Below are 17,336 nucleotides of genomic sequence, written 5' to 3'. Positions count from 1 at the left end.
AACATTTAAACAATCTTCAATTAACAAAGAAAGTAAATACAGAGAACAAATAAGCAAGTAACAGAGTTAAAAGAAACGCATGAACATATTTATGGCGGACATCCCCTTCCATAAGTTATATCGAAGCTTTTAAACAGTAGATAACTGGTCATTTATTCAATGAAATAATAAAAAAATGAACATAAAATTTCTTAGTCAAAACGGAACGGTTTTCGTCATAAAATTTTTTTACGTACTGTGTATTTTTAAAAATATATATATTTCACGATTTTGAAAATGCTACTGTTATCGATTACCCCACGAGAATCATTTTCGCTTGACCTTAATAGTGAGATAGTAAATATAACTCATTTCTGGTAACTCATGGTGACAATATCACTGAATCGCGTAAAACTTGCAATAAATATAGCACAGCAAAGAAGACAAATTTTGACTTTAGCAGCTGCACCACCGGGTTTGCCATTGATTTGTTCTATTCACAGTGACCACATTCGGCTCTGAATTATTTTGCAGGAGGAACATAATGGTGATGATTCTATCTACAGATAAGACTCCCCATTGTGAAGTATCTATGCTTTGATTATTCTCTAAATAATGTTAACGCCTGCAGAGTAAGTGATCACTACGATCTCTATTCTCAAATACTCAATCTCAAGCTGTGTAGTAGGCTGGACTAGAAATCATTAATTAATTCCAATTCAAAATGGCGATATTTACATAATACATATTGGAAATAAATGTTCAATGAATTTTATGAGTGGTAATACGTCAGAACTGAGGTTCATTAGCAGTCGATAATAATACGGAAACACGCCGAGGAAAAAAAATTATGTACAGTGCACATCTGTGGTTATTATTAGGTATGCATAACAACTCGTACTGAAAGCAGACGATGTGAGAAAGAGTTCTCTTCAGATCGATTTATCGTATCGCCAGATAACCCAGGATTCCTTAGCTTAAGATGTCTCTGAAAGACAAAATTACTGGAGATAGCTATGTGTGTTGAATTCTTTAAAATGGTTGGAACGTGATTTAGGAAGAAGGATTTTGTTTCCATTTTATGTTGAAGCATGCTATGTGGAAAAAAACCATAGTGTCCTTGGTTAGCTGATTATCATTTCTGAGGCTAAAAAAATATTCTGTTTTATCCGCACGAGCGCCGGAAGTTACAGAAATGCAAGGATGCTATGGAAAGTAGCAGACTATACCTCATTTTAGTATTAATTCAGTTACATTGGGAACCGAATTAAAATGACAAAATGAGAAAGATTTTTTCCAAAGGATGTAAAATGAAGTTACAACGAAAAATTAAATTGTTTAAATATCAAAATAAAGAAGGGAATATCATTAAGTTTTAGTTATCAGTATTATTAGATAATACATTTGCCTAAATCGTGAGATGCTATTTCATATGATCTCTTTGGTGATTTACAAAAGGTATTTCCAATAGAGTTTTGGAGCAATGAATATAAATGAGTAGTTTAGTGATTCACAACAACAAAGAGATGGCGTTGACGCCGAGATATAAACAAAGAACTGAATCCCTTCCAAATGCTTTACATGTTATGTTTGGAAATGGTCAGATCAATCCAGAGGATAACCCTAACCACTTAGTTTACAAGAAGGTGAGTAAAACCAGTAAAGGTTCTCGTATTCAGGACACAATGGTTTAGGTCTATAGAGACCAAGGTTCTCATATTCAGGACACAGTGTTTTAGATCTATAGAGACCAATGAAGCTGATGATAAATGAAAAAAGCATACTTACGTTTATTATACAGATAAGAATAGGAGAGTTCTTCGTGATGTCATCACTTACCTGTGATTTGGTTTTGGTTGGCAAAACGTCCATTGCGTGGGATGGGGCATCAACTTTAAATCATCATAACTTTTTCATTTTTTAAGATAATCGAAAAATTGTTTTGGTCACCAACACTGCCAATAAAACTTTTTTTATCCATGAAATTTTCAAATAAATATTCAGTAATTAGACTATATGAGCATGTAATTTAAAAAAATAATTTAATATGAAAGTAGAGATTTAAATCTAAATATCATTTCAAATTTATTTTTCAAGTAAAAGAGTTATAAATTCATATACAAAATATGACTGCTTTTATCTAAATGAAACATTTTACAGAACCAAAATTGGAAATAAAATAACAAAGCTATAAAGTTTTGAAAATAAGGATTCAAATCATGTACTTGTTAATTGTTTATTTAGTTGTGTATTTGCCAACAATTTGATACTTAACAATATGCAAATGAGTGAATATGACATCACTAATGAGAATGGCAACCTCTCCTGTTGTTTCTTTTCGAAAATAAGCTTCGGTAGCAATCTTAATATACCTCTCTTGATTAAACCTTGCTCCAATACATATAATACAAACATTTTTGATTTTATCTTGCAATAATTTGTTAAGCTTATTTAGTTCAAATTTTGTGTTTACAAGCATTCCATTCTTTTATTTGTATACATACAAAATGTATATATATATATTTGAGCTGTCTATCATGTACAAGTCCACCATGATCAGTGTAATTTCTATTGTTTATAGGTCCTTCACAGTGTGTTCCAAGGCTAAGTGTATCAGGTGCGTAGCTGAGGTGTAGGCAAAATTATGACAGGGGGTCTGGGGCTGCTTAAGGCCTCCAGCAGGTCCAGGGCAGAGCCCTGGTAGGGGGTCCAGGGGGGCAAAGCCTCCCCGAAGCTCTGTGGAGATAGAGTTTTAGAGCATCATTTATGCCTCTCCAGGATGTATTTTATCTCCAAAAAAAAATTAAGTGCAGGCAAAAGCTTTTTTGCCTAACAGCAGCTACGCGCCTGTGTATTAAGACCTTATCACTTGACACTTTGTTTTGAAATTACCTCACATACAAGGGTGTCTAGATAATGCATATAGGTCCTAATTGTTGCTTGTTTCAAACAGTCAAAATCAATCAAATTTGAAGTAAAAAGGCAGAATTGAAATTTTCCAAGAAATAAAAGCCAGGACAGGTCATAAGAAAATAAATATAAAGACATATAATGCCCTATTATTCCCCCCCAAAAAAAAAATAGAAAGGAAAAAAAAGTCCATGGATATAACTTACAAGCTACTAACACTAATTTGAAACATTAGTATTACCGGCTGCCAATGACATGTCAATTCAACTACATGTATATGTTATATACTGGTCAAGAATAGTTCTTGCCAGCAAGTAATACTTTGCAACCAAAATGTTGTCCTCTCCTGTGAAACAAGTTCATGCCCAAAATTTAAAACTAAACATTTTCATTGAGGAATAAAATTTTGGTGAGCAGATTGGTGGGGAGTACTTACAACTGAGATCTATTCTTTTACCAGTAAACACAGAAGAGACAAATTAAACAAAGGATTTACTTGTCAGGAAACAATACCCATTCATATACAATTTAGCAACAATTTGACCATCCATAGTTATTTTTTGGGGGGAGGGGATTAAGGAGCTGGACTTGTAACCACTGTGGGTTCAATTCCAACATGTGTCCGGGTTTCCAGGCACTTACCCTAGCCTCTGGGTTTCACCGATTTTCCAGTCTGGAATATTGGGCTCCTCCCACACCACAAGCCTGCCAACCATGTGGGAAGCTCCCATGAGCCGAACAGTTGTACATGTAAATCTTGCCATAGGTTAAAAAGCTCTATGTTACAGGCATGTGTAATCACCGAAGTTAAATAAAATTTACCTTAACCTTTTTATTACTTTTTTTTATACAACTCTCAAAATCTGCCCTATCAAATCATATACATGTGTGTATTATATACCTGAAAATAAAGATCAACCTACTTCAGCTTCTTTTAAAGTTCTCTACTCTGTATAGTGCAGGAAGATAGTGGGGCTTCACAGGGCTTTTCCTTGGATCAACATGAAGACAATGTCCAAGATGAGTCTAGGTGTGATTGTAATTAAGTACATGTATAGTCAAAACCTATGAAATCATGCAATGAATTTGAAAATTGGAACCGTACTCGGAAACAGAAACATGGAAATTAGCCTTTAAAAAATAAGAACTGGTTTTTGAATGATGCTGTCATAAACATTGTAACCCGAGTGATTATATAAGCAACCAGTCCAATCACATCAATAGGTGAATGGTGTCTACTGTTTTGATGAAAAGACTCACTCAAATTTAATGGTAGATCAAATCTATTACACAGAGCATTCTTTCTGTCATCTTGCAAAATAATACAGAATATATAACGAGAATAGTTATGGTGTATATTTCAAAGAGACAGCACACTGGGATGAAAATGTCACCCCAAGGCCATCCATTGGTCTTCAATGAATGAGGAGGAAACCTTCGCTGCAGCTGGCCCCAAAACATCACAATAGCGGTAATTGCTAAAAATAAAACATAAGGGTCAAAATGCTTTTTTTGCTATTATTTCCTCAAGTAAAGAAGAATAATGAACGTGAAAGCTACCCATTAGATAACCATGATATTCTGAGTTGACTGGCAGTATTGAAATTATTTTTTAGGCGGCCATTTTACGATCATTTTCACCAGTTGCTCAAATTCTATTTTAGGAAACTAGGTGCTTTAAGTTGAATGCAATCAAAACTCCTCAGCCTTTCTAGTTACGCACAAAAAAAACTTGGAGGCACTAGATGGAAGAATCTATTTTGAATTTGACTGATTCAGTTCTAAAATTGAAGTTTTAATGGTTGAAATTTTTACTATTACTTTTTTCCTAGCTCCTTGCTTTGTGTCAAATTTTTTGACAGACTTATTCAGTTCTTTATTTCTAGTAATATCTTACCAAATTTTTTAGCACCACCTGCTAAATGGAACTACTTTGAGTCATATATGACTATAATTCCAGCAAATTTCACCTTTCTGCATTCTAAGTTATTTTTTTAGTGTAGCGGAAATGGCCGAGTAGTTTGAAGTTGAATGGTGATGACGAAAGATCTTTCTGGGTGGCCATTTTCAAGCTTATTTTTTATACTTGCTTTGATTTCAATAATAATTTGTTATTCTTGATATGAATGATGATGATAAAAATTTTGGATAGCCATGGTTTAACTTCATTTTATGTACTTTTTCAGCAAATGTATACCTCTTGTTTTTCAATTTGTTGCCCTTGTAAGGCAAAAAATTTAACCAGGTGAGCGATTCAGGATATTTGCTTTATTCAAGTACAGTTCTACAGGATATATATCTTTAGTATAAATATTGAAGTCATTGTTGTGTAGAGCAAAAATATAGTCAAAATATCTAAAGGTTTTATTAAATTTTCTACCAGTTGTTGTTTGGAAGGTTCTTTATTTATTTTAGCCATAAATTGTGGTTGCTAACAGCACAGGAAGAGGTCTGCAATAAGTGGTGCACAATTGATCCCCATGGGAATTCCAATAACTTGATGATAAACAGTTTTGCCAAAGCGTATGAAATTGTTGTCAAACATGAATTTCAGTGCTTTAAGCATATCAACAGAAGTCAAATTAATGTCGTTTTTATGTTTTTCGTTACTAAAAGTGATGTAAAAGAATTTGAACAAATATATTCACATTCAGATTATTAATTGACCATTCAAAAAAGATATTTGAATTTTTGTTTTATGAGATTATGTGGAAGTGTGGTATATAAATTTTATAGTTGTTAAATGAATTCCACGGCTATTAAATTGTTTCTATACTCATCCTTATGATGATTAAATATACAAGTATCTGAAAGGGCAAGTGGGGCTTGGGAATAAATAGTACTGTTCTACCTGGAATAATATCCTGTGTACAATAATGAATTCTGTTCACTCTATGTGAACTATTTTCAGATTATTATGGAAATAACATCCTGTGTATAATTAGGAATACCTCTAGCGTTTTCATAGTAAATTATAGTAAATATCATTATTCAAGTAGTGGAAACAATTTAAAGGGTGTGGACATTTTTTCATAGGCAAATAACATCCTCCAGAAAAAAATGAATGTGAAATAATTTCTACAGGATAAGAATTCATCCAGGCAGTATTATGTCTTACAATTACAATGAACAATGTATCTATATCAGTGGTTTTATTAACTGCAAACTTAAACTTGCTCTAAGAATTAACTATATACATGTACTGGTAGTTCTATACTGATAGTACTTCCCTGATAAAATGTTACTTGAACAATAACATATGATATGACATTTTTCCAGTTCCTTATTTATCTGTATTTTAAAAAATAAAAAAAAAACATTCATATTTCAGATAATATTTGAAAACTTTAAGAATTTTATTTAAAATTTCAAAGGCACACTACCGGTACTTGCTTAATAAATATGACAATTATTAATTCCTGATTGTTTTTTTAAATTCCTAAACTTATAACAGTTTTTATTCCATACCTTTACATTGAAGGACCAGTTAGTATCTTTTTGGCATTTACCGTCTAAAAGTTCAAGATAGACTTTTTAACATTATTCATTTTGAAATTATCTGACATTGCAGAGCCCTCACTACTTCAAAATAATAGAGAGAAGTGACTTCTTTTTCGGAGGATGACAGGGGAAAGTGAAGGGATTGTATGTATCACTAACACATCAATGTGTAATATATAGTTGGCAACATTGTGTTAAAATTTGAAAAGACCTATAAATATTATTCTGATCCAAAAGATGGATGAAGGAAAAGATATGATTATTACATGTATAATATACATGTTCCAATGATTCCACACTTGCTCCAACTGTTCAGATTTCAACCTCTACAGTTGTATCAAGCTGCAGCTGGCAGAGTGTTTTTTTATATATGTATGTAAAACTTCTAAAAGCAACAGGTAAGCCCATTTATATACATAAGCGTTTCCTAGAGTTTACATTGAAGACCAGTGGTGGTCTTAAACTGACAATTTTCATTCATTTTGTCACCTAATCCATTCTCTTTATATTGTACATTACAATGTATCTTCTTTTCCCATTTCATTTGTTGTGTTTGATAATTTAAGTTAATTGAGGACCAATATTGGGTTGGGTAAAGAAAGAGTAATAAAGGGAATCAAGATTCTAGTTGAGAATAAAGTAATTGTTACATTACAAAACCTCGAGTTCAGTGCACACAATGTGTTAATATACATTGCCATTTTGTTGTGTTATTCCCTTGTATATTTCAGTTCTTTTTTCATGCTGTCAGAACATACCTTTAGCATCTTTCTAAATAGAATGTTAAGTAAAACTATTTGATAGCTGATGGAAAACAGTTTAAAAATATGATATTTATGAAACTCATAAATATATACCCAGTACATATATATAATTTTACTAGTAAGTTGATATCTTCTTTGTAAATTTAACATTGATTTATTTTAGTTGAATGGTTTTAAATGTAAATTAAATACACATACAATAGTTGTTTTTCAATAGGAGCATCATCATTGTCATTAACAACTTATCAAAATTCTGCTCCTCTGAAACTATAAGACCAATCAGGGCCAAACTGAGTATGAATGTTCCTTAGGGTATTCTGCATAGAACTTTTTGATCCATTAATATGGCCACAGTTTCTGAAAATAGAACAGAGGGGTCAGACAGAAGTTTTTCACATATAACTCAAAAACTATTCATTTTAGCCAAATTCTGCATGATGAGATCTATCTGCGGTTAAATATTATTGTTAATCTGTTAAACCATGTTGGAGAAATTGCTTATTTTTAATGTAATTTCTTTAAAACACTTCTCCTCAGAAACTACCAGACCAATTATAATTTAACTTGCCATGAATGTTCCTTTGGGTTTTTGTGCATAGAATTGATGAGGAGATTATTGATCCTTAAAAAAACATGGCCACTGTTACTAGCAATAGCTCTTGAAGAGCATGAAATGCTTACCTGGCAAACCATGCTCTATTAATTAAGTAAGTAAAGGTATCGTGACTTGTTACCACATTTGACAAAAAATGCTGAAAGAGAGCATATATTGATGAATGCTGTAAGTTCAATTGAGTACCTAAGGCACTGTAAAATGTTAGAAATGCCTTCGAAGTGTTTTTAGAACCTCTGGACAAAATTTGGGCAGGGGTCCCCATATTCCTTGTTATTCCACTGGGTCTGAGGAGCATTAGCCCAGTGTTTGTTTGCTGAAAAAGAACATAAAATGTCGTTAAAACATGGCTATACAACATTTTCATCATCACGATTTATCTCAGGAGACCATATTTATTTTTTTAGCCAAATTTCAGTGAAATCAAAGGAAGTATAAAAGTAATCAAAGGAACCTAGAAGATTCTAACGGAAATCAAAATGTAATCCAGGGAAAAGGACCAGACATTGAAAACAGACACACACAACAGAGAACATAAAATAATCAAAATAAAATTTACAAAGTAACAAAAATAAATGAACTCATTCTCCATTAAAAACTGAGAGCATGGACCAGGTACACCGGTAGTGTAATCAACCTCTGCATTTCTAGAAACACCCGCCAAGCTGTAATAAAAAGTCAAGTCCTGTGTATACAAAAAAGGAAAGGAAAACTATAACATGTTGAGCAAATCTGTTCTCATGGTGCAGATGGATATATTTTAACAATCCGCAAGTTTATGATGACCAGAAAACTTCTGTGGTGATGACTTCAATCTTGTAGCATCATTACCCCAGAAGGCAGTTTAATTGTACGAAGTCTAGTGCAGCACAAAAGGTCTGTATAGTTAGGGCAAGCTCTTGCATAATGTATGAGTTATGAAATGAAAACTCAATACAAGATGCTGAAGGGATGTTGCCCCAGTTGACAATAATAAATAAAAGGTTATTGCATTTGTCTTATAGTAAAATTTGCAGAAAAAAAGGCAAGAACTTCAACATGGGTCAACTTTTTTTCCCCAAAATTTGATTTTTGATTTGCTAAAAAAACCAAACATATCTGCCATTCTTAAAAATAGAACATGTAGAATTTTGCAAATACCTCAAAAACAGTTGATTTTAGCCTATATCTGGTGGGAGTTTGATTAAATTAGATGACCGCCAGTAGCCATTCAAGCTTATAATGATCTAATGATATGACCAAAAATTTGAAATCATTGCTTTATTTACCAATTTCTTTGGTTTTTGTTGGTAGGCCAAACCAATATAACAATAGCATAAACGTAATGAATTTATTTGAAAAAGAATCCAAGACAGATAAAGGTCGTTGGCCATTGCCACTACATCACCTAAGATACACGATGTCTCCATAGATGGGCTTCTTCCTTTCATACAAAAACCTCTTGGACTTCATCACATTTAAACTAAACTCTATTCTATACCACTCAGTCTATTACATTCCCTTTACAAAACAAGTCTAAGCACTCCTGTTTCTGAACCTACCTCATCATTATACAGACTTGTTGCCATCATTTTGGATATTGGTTTCCCCAGACTCTTAAAATCAGTTTGTGTAAAAGATCAAGATGAAGAAAAATGATCATTTCTTCCCCTACCATTTGTCAAGGTATAGATGCAATTAATTCCGCTAACATCCTCCATCACAAAAATGTAACCAACAAAATTCCCCCATATTTCAAGGACAAATCAATACAAATTATTTCATATTCCTGTACTTCACTTATTGCATCCAATTATTTTATTATAAAAGGCTATTGCAGAACCTCGAGATTGAGGACTTCAAAGCTAAACCACCTAACTGCTCTTGCCAAAACTCTTCATTCAAATATGGTCCTTCCAGTTAAGTCGTACGGAAGATTTAATCATCATCAAAGATGAATCTCTGTATTATAAGATTCTTTCATAAGGTCCCAAGTACTGTGAAACATGCTCCATAAATGGAGCTATAACTTTAAAGTTCTTAAGGATGCTGTGGAGGGCTACACAAAAAATGAATAAAACGAGAATAAGAAGACATTGATTCTCTGTCAGAGTGGGTAAAGGACGTGAGGTCTTTAATTTTGAAACAAATGAAAGTTTAAAGTAGGTCAGTGAGTGTCAATGCTACATCAATTTTCAAAGACCCTGGGGTAGCTAAAACATTGTCTACTTTACATGACGAATATGTTGTCGTACCAGCAGACAAAACCCAAAACAACATTGTTTTCGTCTGCAAAACATATTACATCGAATGTTTATTATCAGAGGTAGATGTAGAAAATAATAGCAGTGATAAGACCTATACTGCCACTACATTCTCCAAAGAAGAGCTAGTGGAAAACCATAAATCTGTGCTATCCTCTTTTGGTCTCTCTACTAAAGACCATGATTGTGATTTACCGTCTATGTGCATGATTCCTAAACTCCACAAGAGTCCATACTAACAATGTTACATACCTGGATCTGCTTAATGTACCACCAAACCTCTTTCAAAACTTTTAACTTCTATATTCACAGCTGTCAAAGAGGGTCTCCGGTCCTACCACAACACTTGTTCCTCCCGTAGTGGTATTAATTCAATGTGGATCCTGAAAAATGCAAAATATTTTCTAGAGACCCTCAATTCAAGATTATTACCAGAATATAATACATTAAAACCTATGATTTTTCAACACTGTTCTATTCCCCATACTCAGTTAAAATCTCAAAAAAGATGGTACACCTATACTCGGCGTCACATAAATAACATACTGTTAAAATTTGAATAAAAATATTTTCTACGACTTTATTGACACCAACCGTCGTTTAAATTGTCTTAAATGACTTGCTCATTCGTTTAGCCAAACATCTTCTCAAAAACAAGTCGCTTATTAGCTTAAATCATGCGTAACAAATCCTTACGGGAAAATCCCATACTAATATCCGCCATGTTGGTTTTTACGGGACGATTTGTTTACAAACGAAGTGCGTAAGTTCCCGTCGAACTCCGGTTACAATCGTCTGCTTGATCAACTTCTCGGTATTATACGTTGTTCGCGTAAAATAAATCCGAGATATCCGAAATAACGCCGAATTGCATTCTGGGTTCTTCGGTTTTTGGACAAACCATTTAAACGTAAACAACATCTCCTAGCAACCTGATCACTGTAAACATGGCCGACTTTTTACAATGTAAATATTGCCACCTTGAATTAAAATCTGACCGGAATTTAACGATTCAATGTTTAGGGAGAAGCCGTTTGGCTAAACGAATGAGCAAGTCATTTAAGACAATTTAAACGACGGTAGGTGTCAATAAAGTCGTAGAAAATATTTTTATTCAAATTTTAACAGTATGTTATTTATGTGACGCCGACTAGTATAGATACAAATATATAGTTCTTGGTAGAGATTCCTCAAACTTTGTAAAAAATAATTCCAAATTATCTTCCAAATATACAGAAGAAGATGTTTTCAAAATGCTGAAATATTTTATAGACAACATATTTGTCCAATGTGGGGAACACTTTTTTCAACAAATAGTCGGCATTCCAATGGGAACAAGTTATGGTCTTCTACTTGCTGACCTATGTCTTCACTCTTATGAGGCTGACTTTATAGCTGATCTGATCTGAAATAAAGAATATTGTGTAGCTAGGTCATTTAATCTCAGTTTCCGCTATATAATCATGATGTATTATCTTTAAACAATCCTAGTTTCGGGGATTCCATACATCACATCTACTCCCAGAGTGAGATAAAGGATACTACAGACACTGTGAAGTCAGCCCCATATCTTGACCTACACTTAGAAATCCATGTTAAAGGAAAAATATTGACCAAACTTTAAGACAAATGTGAAGACTTAATTCAGAATGGTCAACTTTCCTTTCATTTGTGGCAACATATCTTCAACACCTATATATGGTGTTTTCATATCACAACTCATAGGTTATGCCAGAGCTTGCCATTACTATGCAGACTTTTTGTATCATGTTAGACTTCTAAAAATTAGGCTTCTGGAACAGGCTTATGTTGCTACAAGATTGAAGTCATCACTACAGAAGTTTTACGGCCATCATCATTAACTTCTGGATCCTTACGGCATATCCATTTGCACCATGAAAACTGATCTGTTCAACATGTCATAGTTTTCCTTTCCTATTTTGTCTACCCCAGACTTGACTTTTTATTAGCAACTTGGCGGGTGTTTCTAGAAAAGATGATGCTTAACCTACCAATGCACCTGGTCCATGCTCCAAGTTTTTAGTGGAGTCCAAGTTGCTCATTTACTTTTGTAGGTATTATTTTAGTTACTTGATGTTCTTTGTTGTGTTTGTCTGTTTTCCCTTTGGTCTTTGTCCCTGGATTGCATTCTTTTTGTTTCTGCTAGAATTTTGGTTCCCTTGATTACTCTTCCATACCACCAAAGTTAGGCTAGGGTTGAATTTGAGGGTGGTTTCTGTATACATGAAGGAATAATAGGCAAAAAAAATTGGCTGAAAGACAAACACATTTTTAGATTCATTGCAATTTACTTGAGTAAAATGGTATGGATTTGTATGAAATGGCACTATTAGGTGCTATATTGCACAGCAAGATATTGATTGATTTAAAGGGTTATTGATCTTAACTGTTGGAATTACATGTAAGGGTAATAAAAGAGGGTCAGAAATGAGCATTTTTTTTCAAATTTGTACAATTTCTTATTTCTTATGTCCAAGTTAACAACTTGACAATTCTTTTGTCAAACATTTATTAACAGTCCAAATTTAGAGCTGTATCAAGCCATACTTTTTTTAAGGTTTGACTTCTGTGGCTGCAATCTGCATTTCATTTCGAATATTTGATGTTATCTTCACAGTTCGCAACTTGATAATGATTGTAATATGTTTCTGTATCAGCATTGGTTTGACCAGAATAAAGACTTTTAAATGATATATAAGCACTAAAACTATTTTTCATCACTTTATGTTGTTGCACTGTCTGTAACTCAATAAGTGTTGAGTATTATGGACAAATTTTACCTGAAGTTAATATAAATTTTCATCTGTTGAACTAAACCACTTTTTTAGCAATAAATGCTATGATAAGTACATACTTTACGTTACACACACTACTGTTTTTAGCTCACCTGGCCAAAAGCCATGTGAACTATTGCCATCACATGGACGCCATTGTCTGTGGACACCATTAATAATTTTTCACAACTCTTCTCTGTAACTATTTGACCAGATGGAACCAAACTTGGGTATCCTGCATAGAACTTATGTAGGGATTTTTGATCTGTCAAAAAACATTGCTGCCATTACTAAAAAAAGAAGAAGATAGGGGTCAGACAGTAGTTTTTTGTACACCGGTATATCTCCAAAACAGTAAGGTTTAGCCAAATTCTGACAGGGTAAAAGTGTTCAGCATGATGAGTTTTTTTTTTTACAGTTTCTGCCAATATTTTGAAAACTATAATAGATAGAAAGTAAACTTTGAATTGCTGAAATGATCCTTTTGATAATTCTTGAGTCAAAATTTTTGGACAACTCCTTGTTATGTTTATTGCCCTTGAAAGATAAAATTTGACCAGGTTAGTGGTTCATGTTCCTTGGAGCCTCTTGTTTTAACTTGCGTAGTGTTTATTCATAAATTCAAGTATTCATGTGCTGACAAATATATGACATCGACCCATGTCTAGACATGTTACTTGTTACTTGACAAAACGGCCAGTTGTTGTATGAGTTGGTGTGGTGAAAAAAACATTAGTGCCATACATGTACTGACTTCAGAAAATAAAAAAGATCAATGAATTATTTTTTTTTGCAGTATAATTTCCCTAGTGAAACTTAAATGTAAAAATTGATGGTATAATCATACATGTACTTGATATATTTAATGCATTTTTGGTCCTGTCTGGGGCTTTATTCAGTACTGGTATGTTTCTCATGCATGTATTGTGTATGTTTTGTATACATTTACATTCCCCTCACTGGGACCTTTATAGAACGATAAAAATATTACATTATGAATTCTATTAACACTTGACTGTGTCAGATACTTAATCATTGTGAAAAATCAAACTTTGTTGTAGTGTCAACGCTATAATTGTCCCCACTATTTAGTCTTTGATTTTTGCAGTTGTATCTTCTGTAGCTGCACTCAATTTTGTTACCACTTTACACATGTTTTTCAATGGCAGATCCAAAGTGGGGGTCCAAGGGTTTGAAGCCTCTGTTTTATTGGAAATTGTTCATTATTCTGTGCAAAGTTGGACAATATGATCAAATATTGGCTTGGAATCTCTCAAACCCCTTTTTCAAAATCTCAGGATCCGCCCCTGTGGTTCAAAGAGGGTTAATACTTTTGACATTGTCAACTTCCTTGCATTCACCATTGTCAACATGGAAGTTCAAGAAATAAAATTAAAACATCCTTAATTTTGCACTTAACATTTCCATTAACATTATAACATTCACAATCCAATTTCTATTGGAGGTTAACTTGCTCCATAGTCTCAGTCATAACAAATCTATGTGTTCAATCAATTGTTCTGAAGAACTGCAATGATTGTTTTAATTTTACTTCAATCAAAACATGTCAAACTTTGAAATTAAGATATGTTTTAATTGTTATTGTAAAGGAACTTTCACATGAAATCAATGCTAAGCCATTAACCTGGAAAACACTGGTATTGAATTTTTCATAGCAATTATACAAAAAATGATTAAAACTCTCCAAAGCTTGTTCACTTCTTTTAACTGTAATTGGAAATTAGACTTTGAATTTGATTTGAGTATGCTTGAATTCATTTTTCAGCATGTTGTAGTTAAAATGATAAATGTTTTGATCTTGTTGAAAGCAGACTAATGAAATATTCATTTGATTTCAAAACTAGATTTGTGAATATTGGATGAATTTCTCTTCAGTTTTCTGACTTGTAGAAAAACCATGGTTAAAGCATTGAAAGCAAAGAAGTTTTACAGTAGAGACTTAGATTGAGTCTTTACACTAAGGTTAGGTTGAGACTAATTGACAGTCAAGATAGACATATTGTTTAACATTGACTTTTGATATATAAGTTTGATGCTGTCATTAATATTAAGGTATTATACTACATGTATTAGCATGGCACACAAAAATAATAAGATTGAGGGGTGTCAAACTAAATGCAAATACAATCTTTAGGCAGAGGATTTTTGAAAAATTAAATAAGAATCATGTATTTTTGTTGCCTTTAATTGCTTTGAATTTCAGTCAGTACTTTTTTTAGCTCAACTGGACAAAAGGGCCATGTGAACTATTACCATCACTTGGTCCCTGTTGTTATTGTCGGCAGCATTATCGTTTAATTTTCTTCTAACATCTCTGAAACTATCTAGCATTGGTATGAATATTTCATGCAGTATTCTGGCCAAAAAAATTTGATCTGGAAAAAAAAGATGCCGCCATGTCAATTTATAGAGCAAAGGGGTAAAGCCACTTATTTCTAGGGAAACATGTATATCTCAAAAACTATCAGAGATTTACATAAAGACAACTTTCTTGAAAAACTCTACAAAAGTCTTTATTGGGGAGAAGTTGTAGGACAATTCCTTATTAGAGTTATTGCTCTTGAAAGGTGAAAAAGGATGTTTTTTTCCAGAATTGAGCCAATACATTTTGAAAACTATAGTATATGGTAGGAAACTTTGAATTAATGAAATGAGTGTCTGAGGGTTGAAGTACAGTTATTGCCCTTGAAAGGGGAAAATGAACCTGTTGAGTGATTCAGGAGCCTTTAGTTTAAGTAATGACTTTATTTGAACTAAATCACCTTTATGGTTTAGGAAAGGTAAACATGAGGCTCTCTTAGGGGTTACAATTATTTATTCAAATAAAACAATTGTTTTTTGGTTATGACAATGGAATGACAATGTTTTGCTGCTAACAAATTGTGACTTGTTTTCTATCACTTGCTTGAGAGTTATTAGGGTTCCACCACGAAAAGTGGTGGTTGCCCATTAGTGAACACTTGGTCCGTCCTTCCGTCTGTCCATCTGTTACAAATTTGCGTCCAGGCTGTAACTTCTTTGTCTTTTGACGTAGGCTTTTGATATTTTGCATGTTGGTAAGTCACAGAAAGACAATGTGTCATGTATCATTGGTCGTGGCCTGTGACCTTACACCTCAAGGTCAAATTCCAGTTTTACAGTGACAGACTCGTGAACAGCCTTATACTTTTTTGTCTTTAGATGTGGGCTTTTGATATATGGCATGTGGGTAGATCACATAAAGATGATATGTCCTGTACCATGGATAGTGGCCTTTGATCTTGAAACTTGAATTCAAGATCAAATTTCTATTTTTAGCTCACCTGGCCGACATGGGGAAAAGTGTTCAGCATGATAAGATTTATCTGTGGTCAAATTTTCATTTTAATCTATTAAGCCATGTTGGTGTTATTGCCCTTTTTTAACATGTTTTGCTATTTTTTATGTTATTTCTTTCAGAAGTCTTCTCCTCTGACATGACCAATTGGAACCAAACTTTGTATGAATGTTCCTTGGGGTATCTTGCATAGAAATGATGTGGGGATTTTTGATCCGTCGAAAAACATGGCCGCTGTTACTTAAAATAGAACATAGGGGTCAGACGATAGCTTTTCGCATATATCTCCAAAACGGTTAGGTTTAGCCCATTTTGAAAGGGGTAAAAGTGTTTAGCATGATGAGATTTATCTGCAGTCAAATTTTCATTTTAATCTATGAAGCCATGTAGGAGTTCTTGCCCTTATTCAAAGTTTTTTTCTCTTTTTAATTTTATTTCTTTCAAAATTTACTCCTCTGACACTATTTTACCAATTGAAACAAAACTCGGTATAAGAATTCCTTGAGGTATGCTGCATAGAATTAAAGTGGGTTTTTTTGATCCGTCGAAAAACATGGCCACTGTTACTAAAAATAGAACAATGGGGGGTCAGACAGTTGTTTTTTTCGCATATATCTCCAAAACTGTTAGGTTTAGCCAAATTCTTTTGATAGCTGAAATGATCCTTAGTTTTAGGACTACAAAATTCTTCTGGCATAAAATTTGTCAGACGCCTTCTTATAAGAGTTATTGCCTTTGACAGGAAAATGGCAGTTTTTTTTGGTTTTTTTTTTACAGTTTTAAGCCAATGTCTTGAAAACTATGATAGATTTAGACTTTCGTTTACTGAAATGATCCTTATGATAAGTCCTACCAAGATCTTCATGGAGTCAAAATTGTTGGACAACTTCTTGTTTAATTTATTGCCTTTGAAAGGCAAAATTCAACCAGGTGAGCGATTCAGGCTCCTAGGAGCCTTTTTTTTGTGTGACAAATTTATGTCTGGGCTGTAACTTTCTTGTCATTAAATGTGGGCTTTTGTATTTGGCATGTGGGTAGATCATGTAAAGACAGTGTGTCCCTTACCATGGATAGTGGCCCATGACTTTGAACTTTGACCTCAAGTTTAAAGTCCTGTTTTTAGCTCACCTGGCCAAAGGCCAAGTGAGCTTATGCCATCACTTGGCATCCATTGTTGTCGTTGTCGTGGACAAA

At 33.5% G+C, this 17,336-nt stretch overlaps 1 protein-coding gene and 1 long non-coding RNA gene across 8 annotated transcripts in view; one reads left to right on the top strand and one right to left on the bottom strand.

Annotated features, from left to right (window-relative positions):
* The first annotated feature begins 334 nt into the window (after positions 1–334).
* The window catches only part of LOC148626319 (regulator of G protein signaling 7-like), a 106,171-nt gene continuing 89,169 nt past the window's right edge, over positions 335–17,336 (top strand). Inside the window, exon 1 of one of the 6 annotated variants that reach the window (XM_088570194.1) lies at positions 335–1,625. In XM_088570194.1, coding sequence (XP_088426320.1) covers positions 1,473–1,625 — 153 coding nt within the window. In that variant the 5' untranslated portion in view covers positions 335–1,472. Of the gene's footprint in view, positions 1,626–10,946; positions 11,090–17,336 lie in introns of those variants that run through there. The other 5 variants (XM_088570196.1, XM_088570195.1, XM_088570197.1 and 2 more) reach the window with 5 other exon arrangements.
* Positions 5,573–10,742, bottom strand: LOC148626320 (uncharacterized). Of its 2 annotated transcripts, XR_015920037.1 has the most exons (4): positions 10,605–10,739; positions 10,263–10,393; positions 7,954–8,083; positions 5,573–7,511 (listed from the first exon to the last, which is right to left on the bottom strand). It is a non-coding gene; the product is annotated as an uncharacterized LOC148626320 (long non-coding RNA). The 2 variants fall into 2 exon arrangements; XR_015920036.1 differs by lacking the exon at positions 10,263–10,393 and having other exon boundaries at positions 10,605–10,742.

The sequence above is a fragment of the Perna viridis genome, chromosome 2 (genome assembly GCF_037379345.1).
Source record: "Perna viridis isolate PV_CMFRI_1.1 ecotype Kerala chromosome 2, ASM3737934v1, whole genome shotgun sequence".
NCBI classification, from domain to species: Eukaryota; Metazoa; Mollusca; class Bivalvia; order Mytilida; family Mytilidae; genus Perna; species Perna viridis.
The sequence above is the reverse complement of the archived record's forward strand: the minus strand, read 5'-3'. Positions and strand labels throughout refer to the sequence as shown.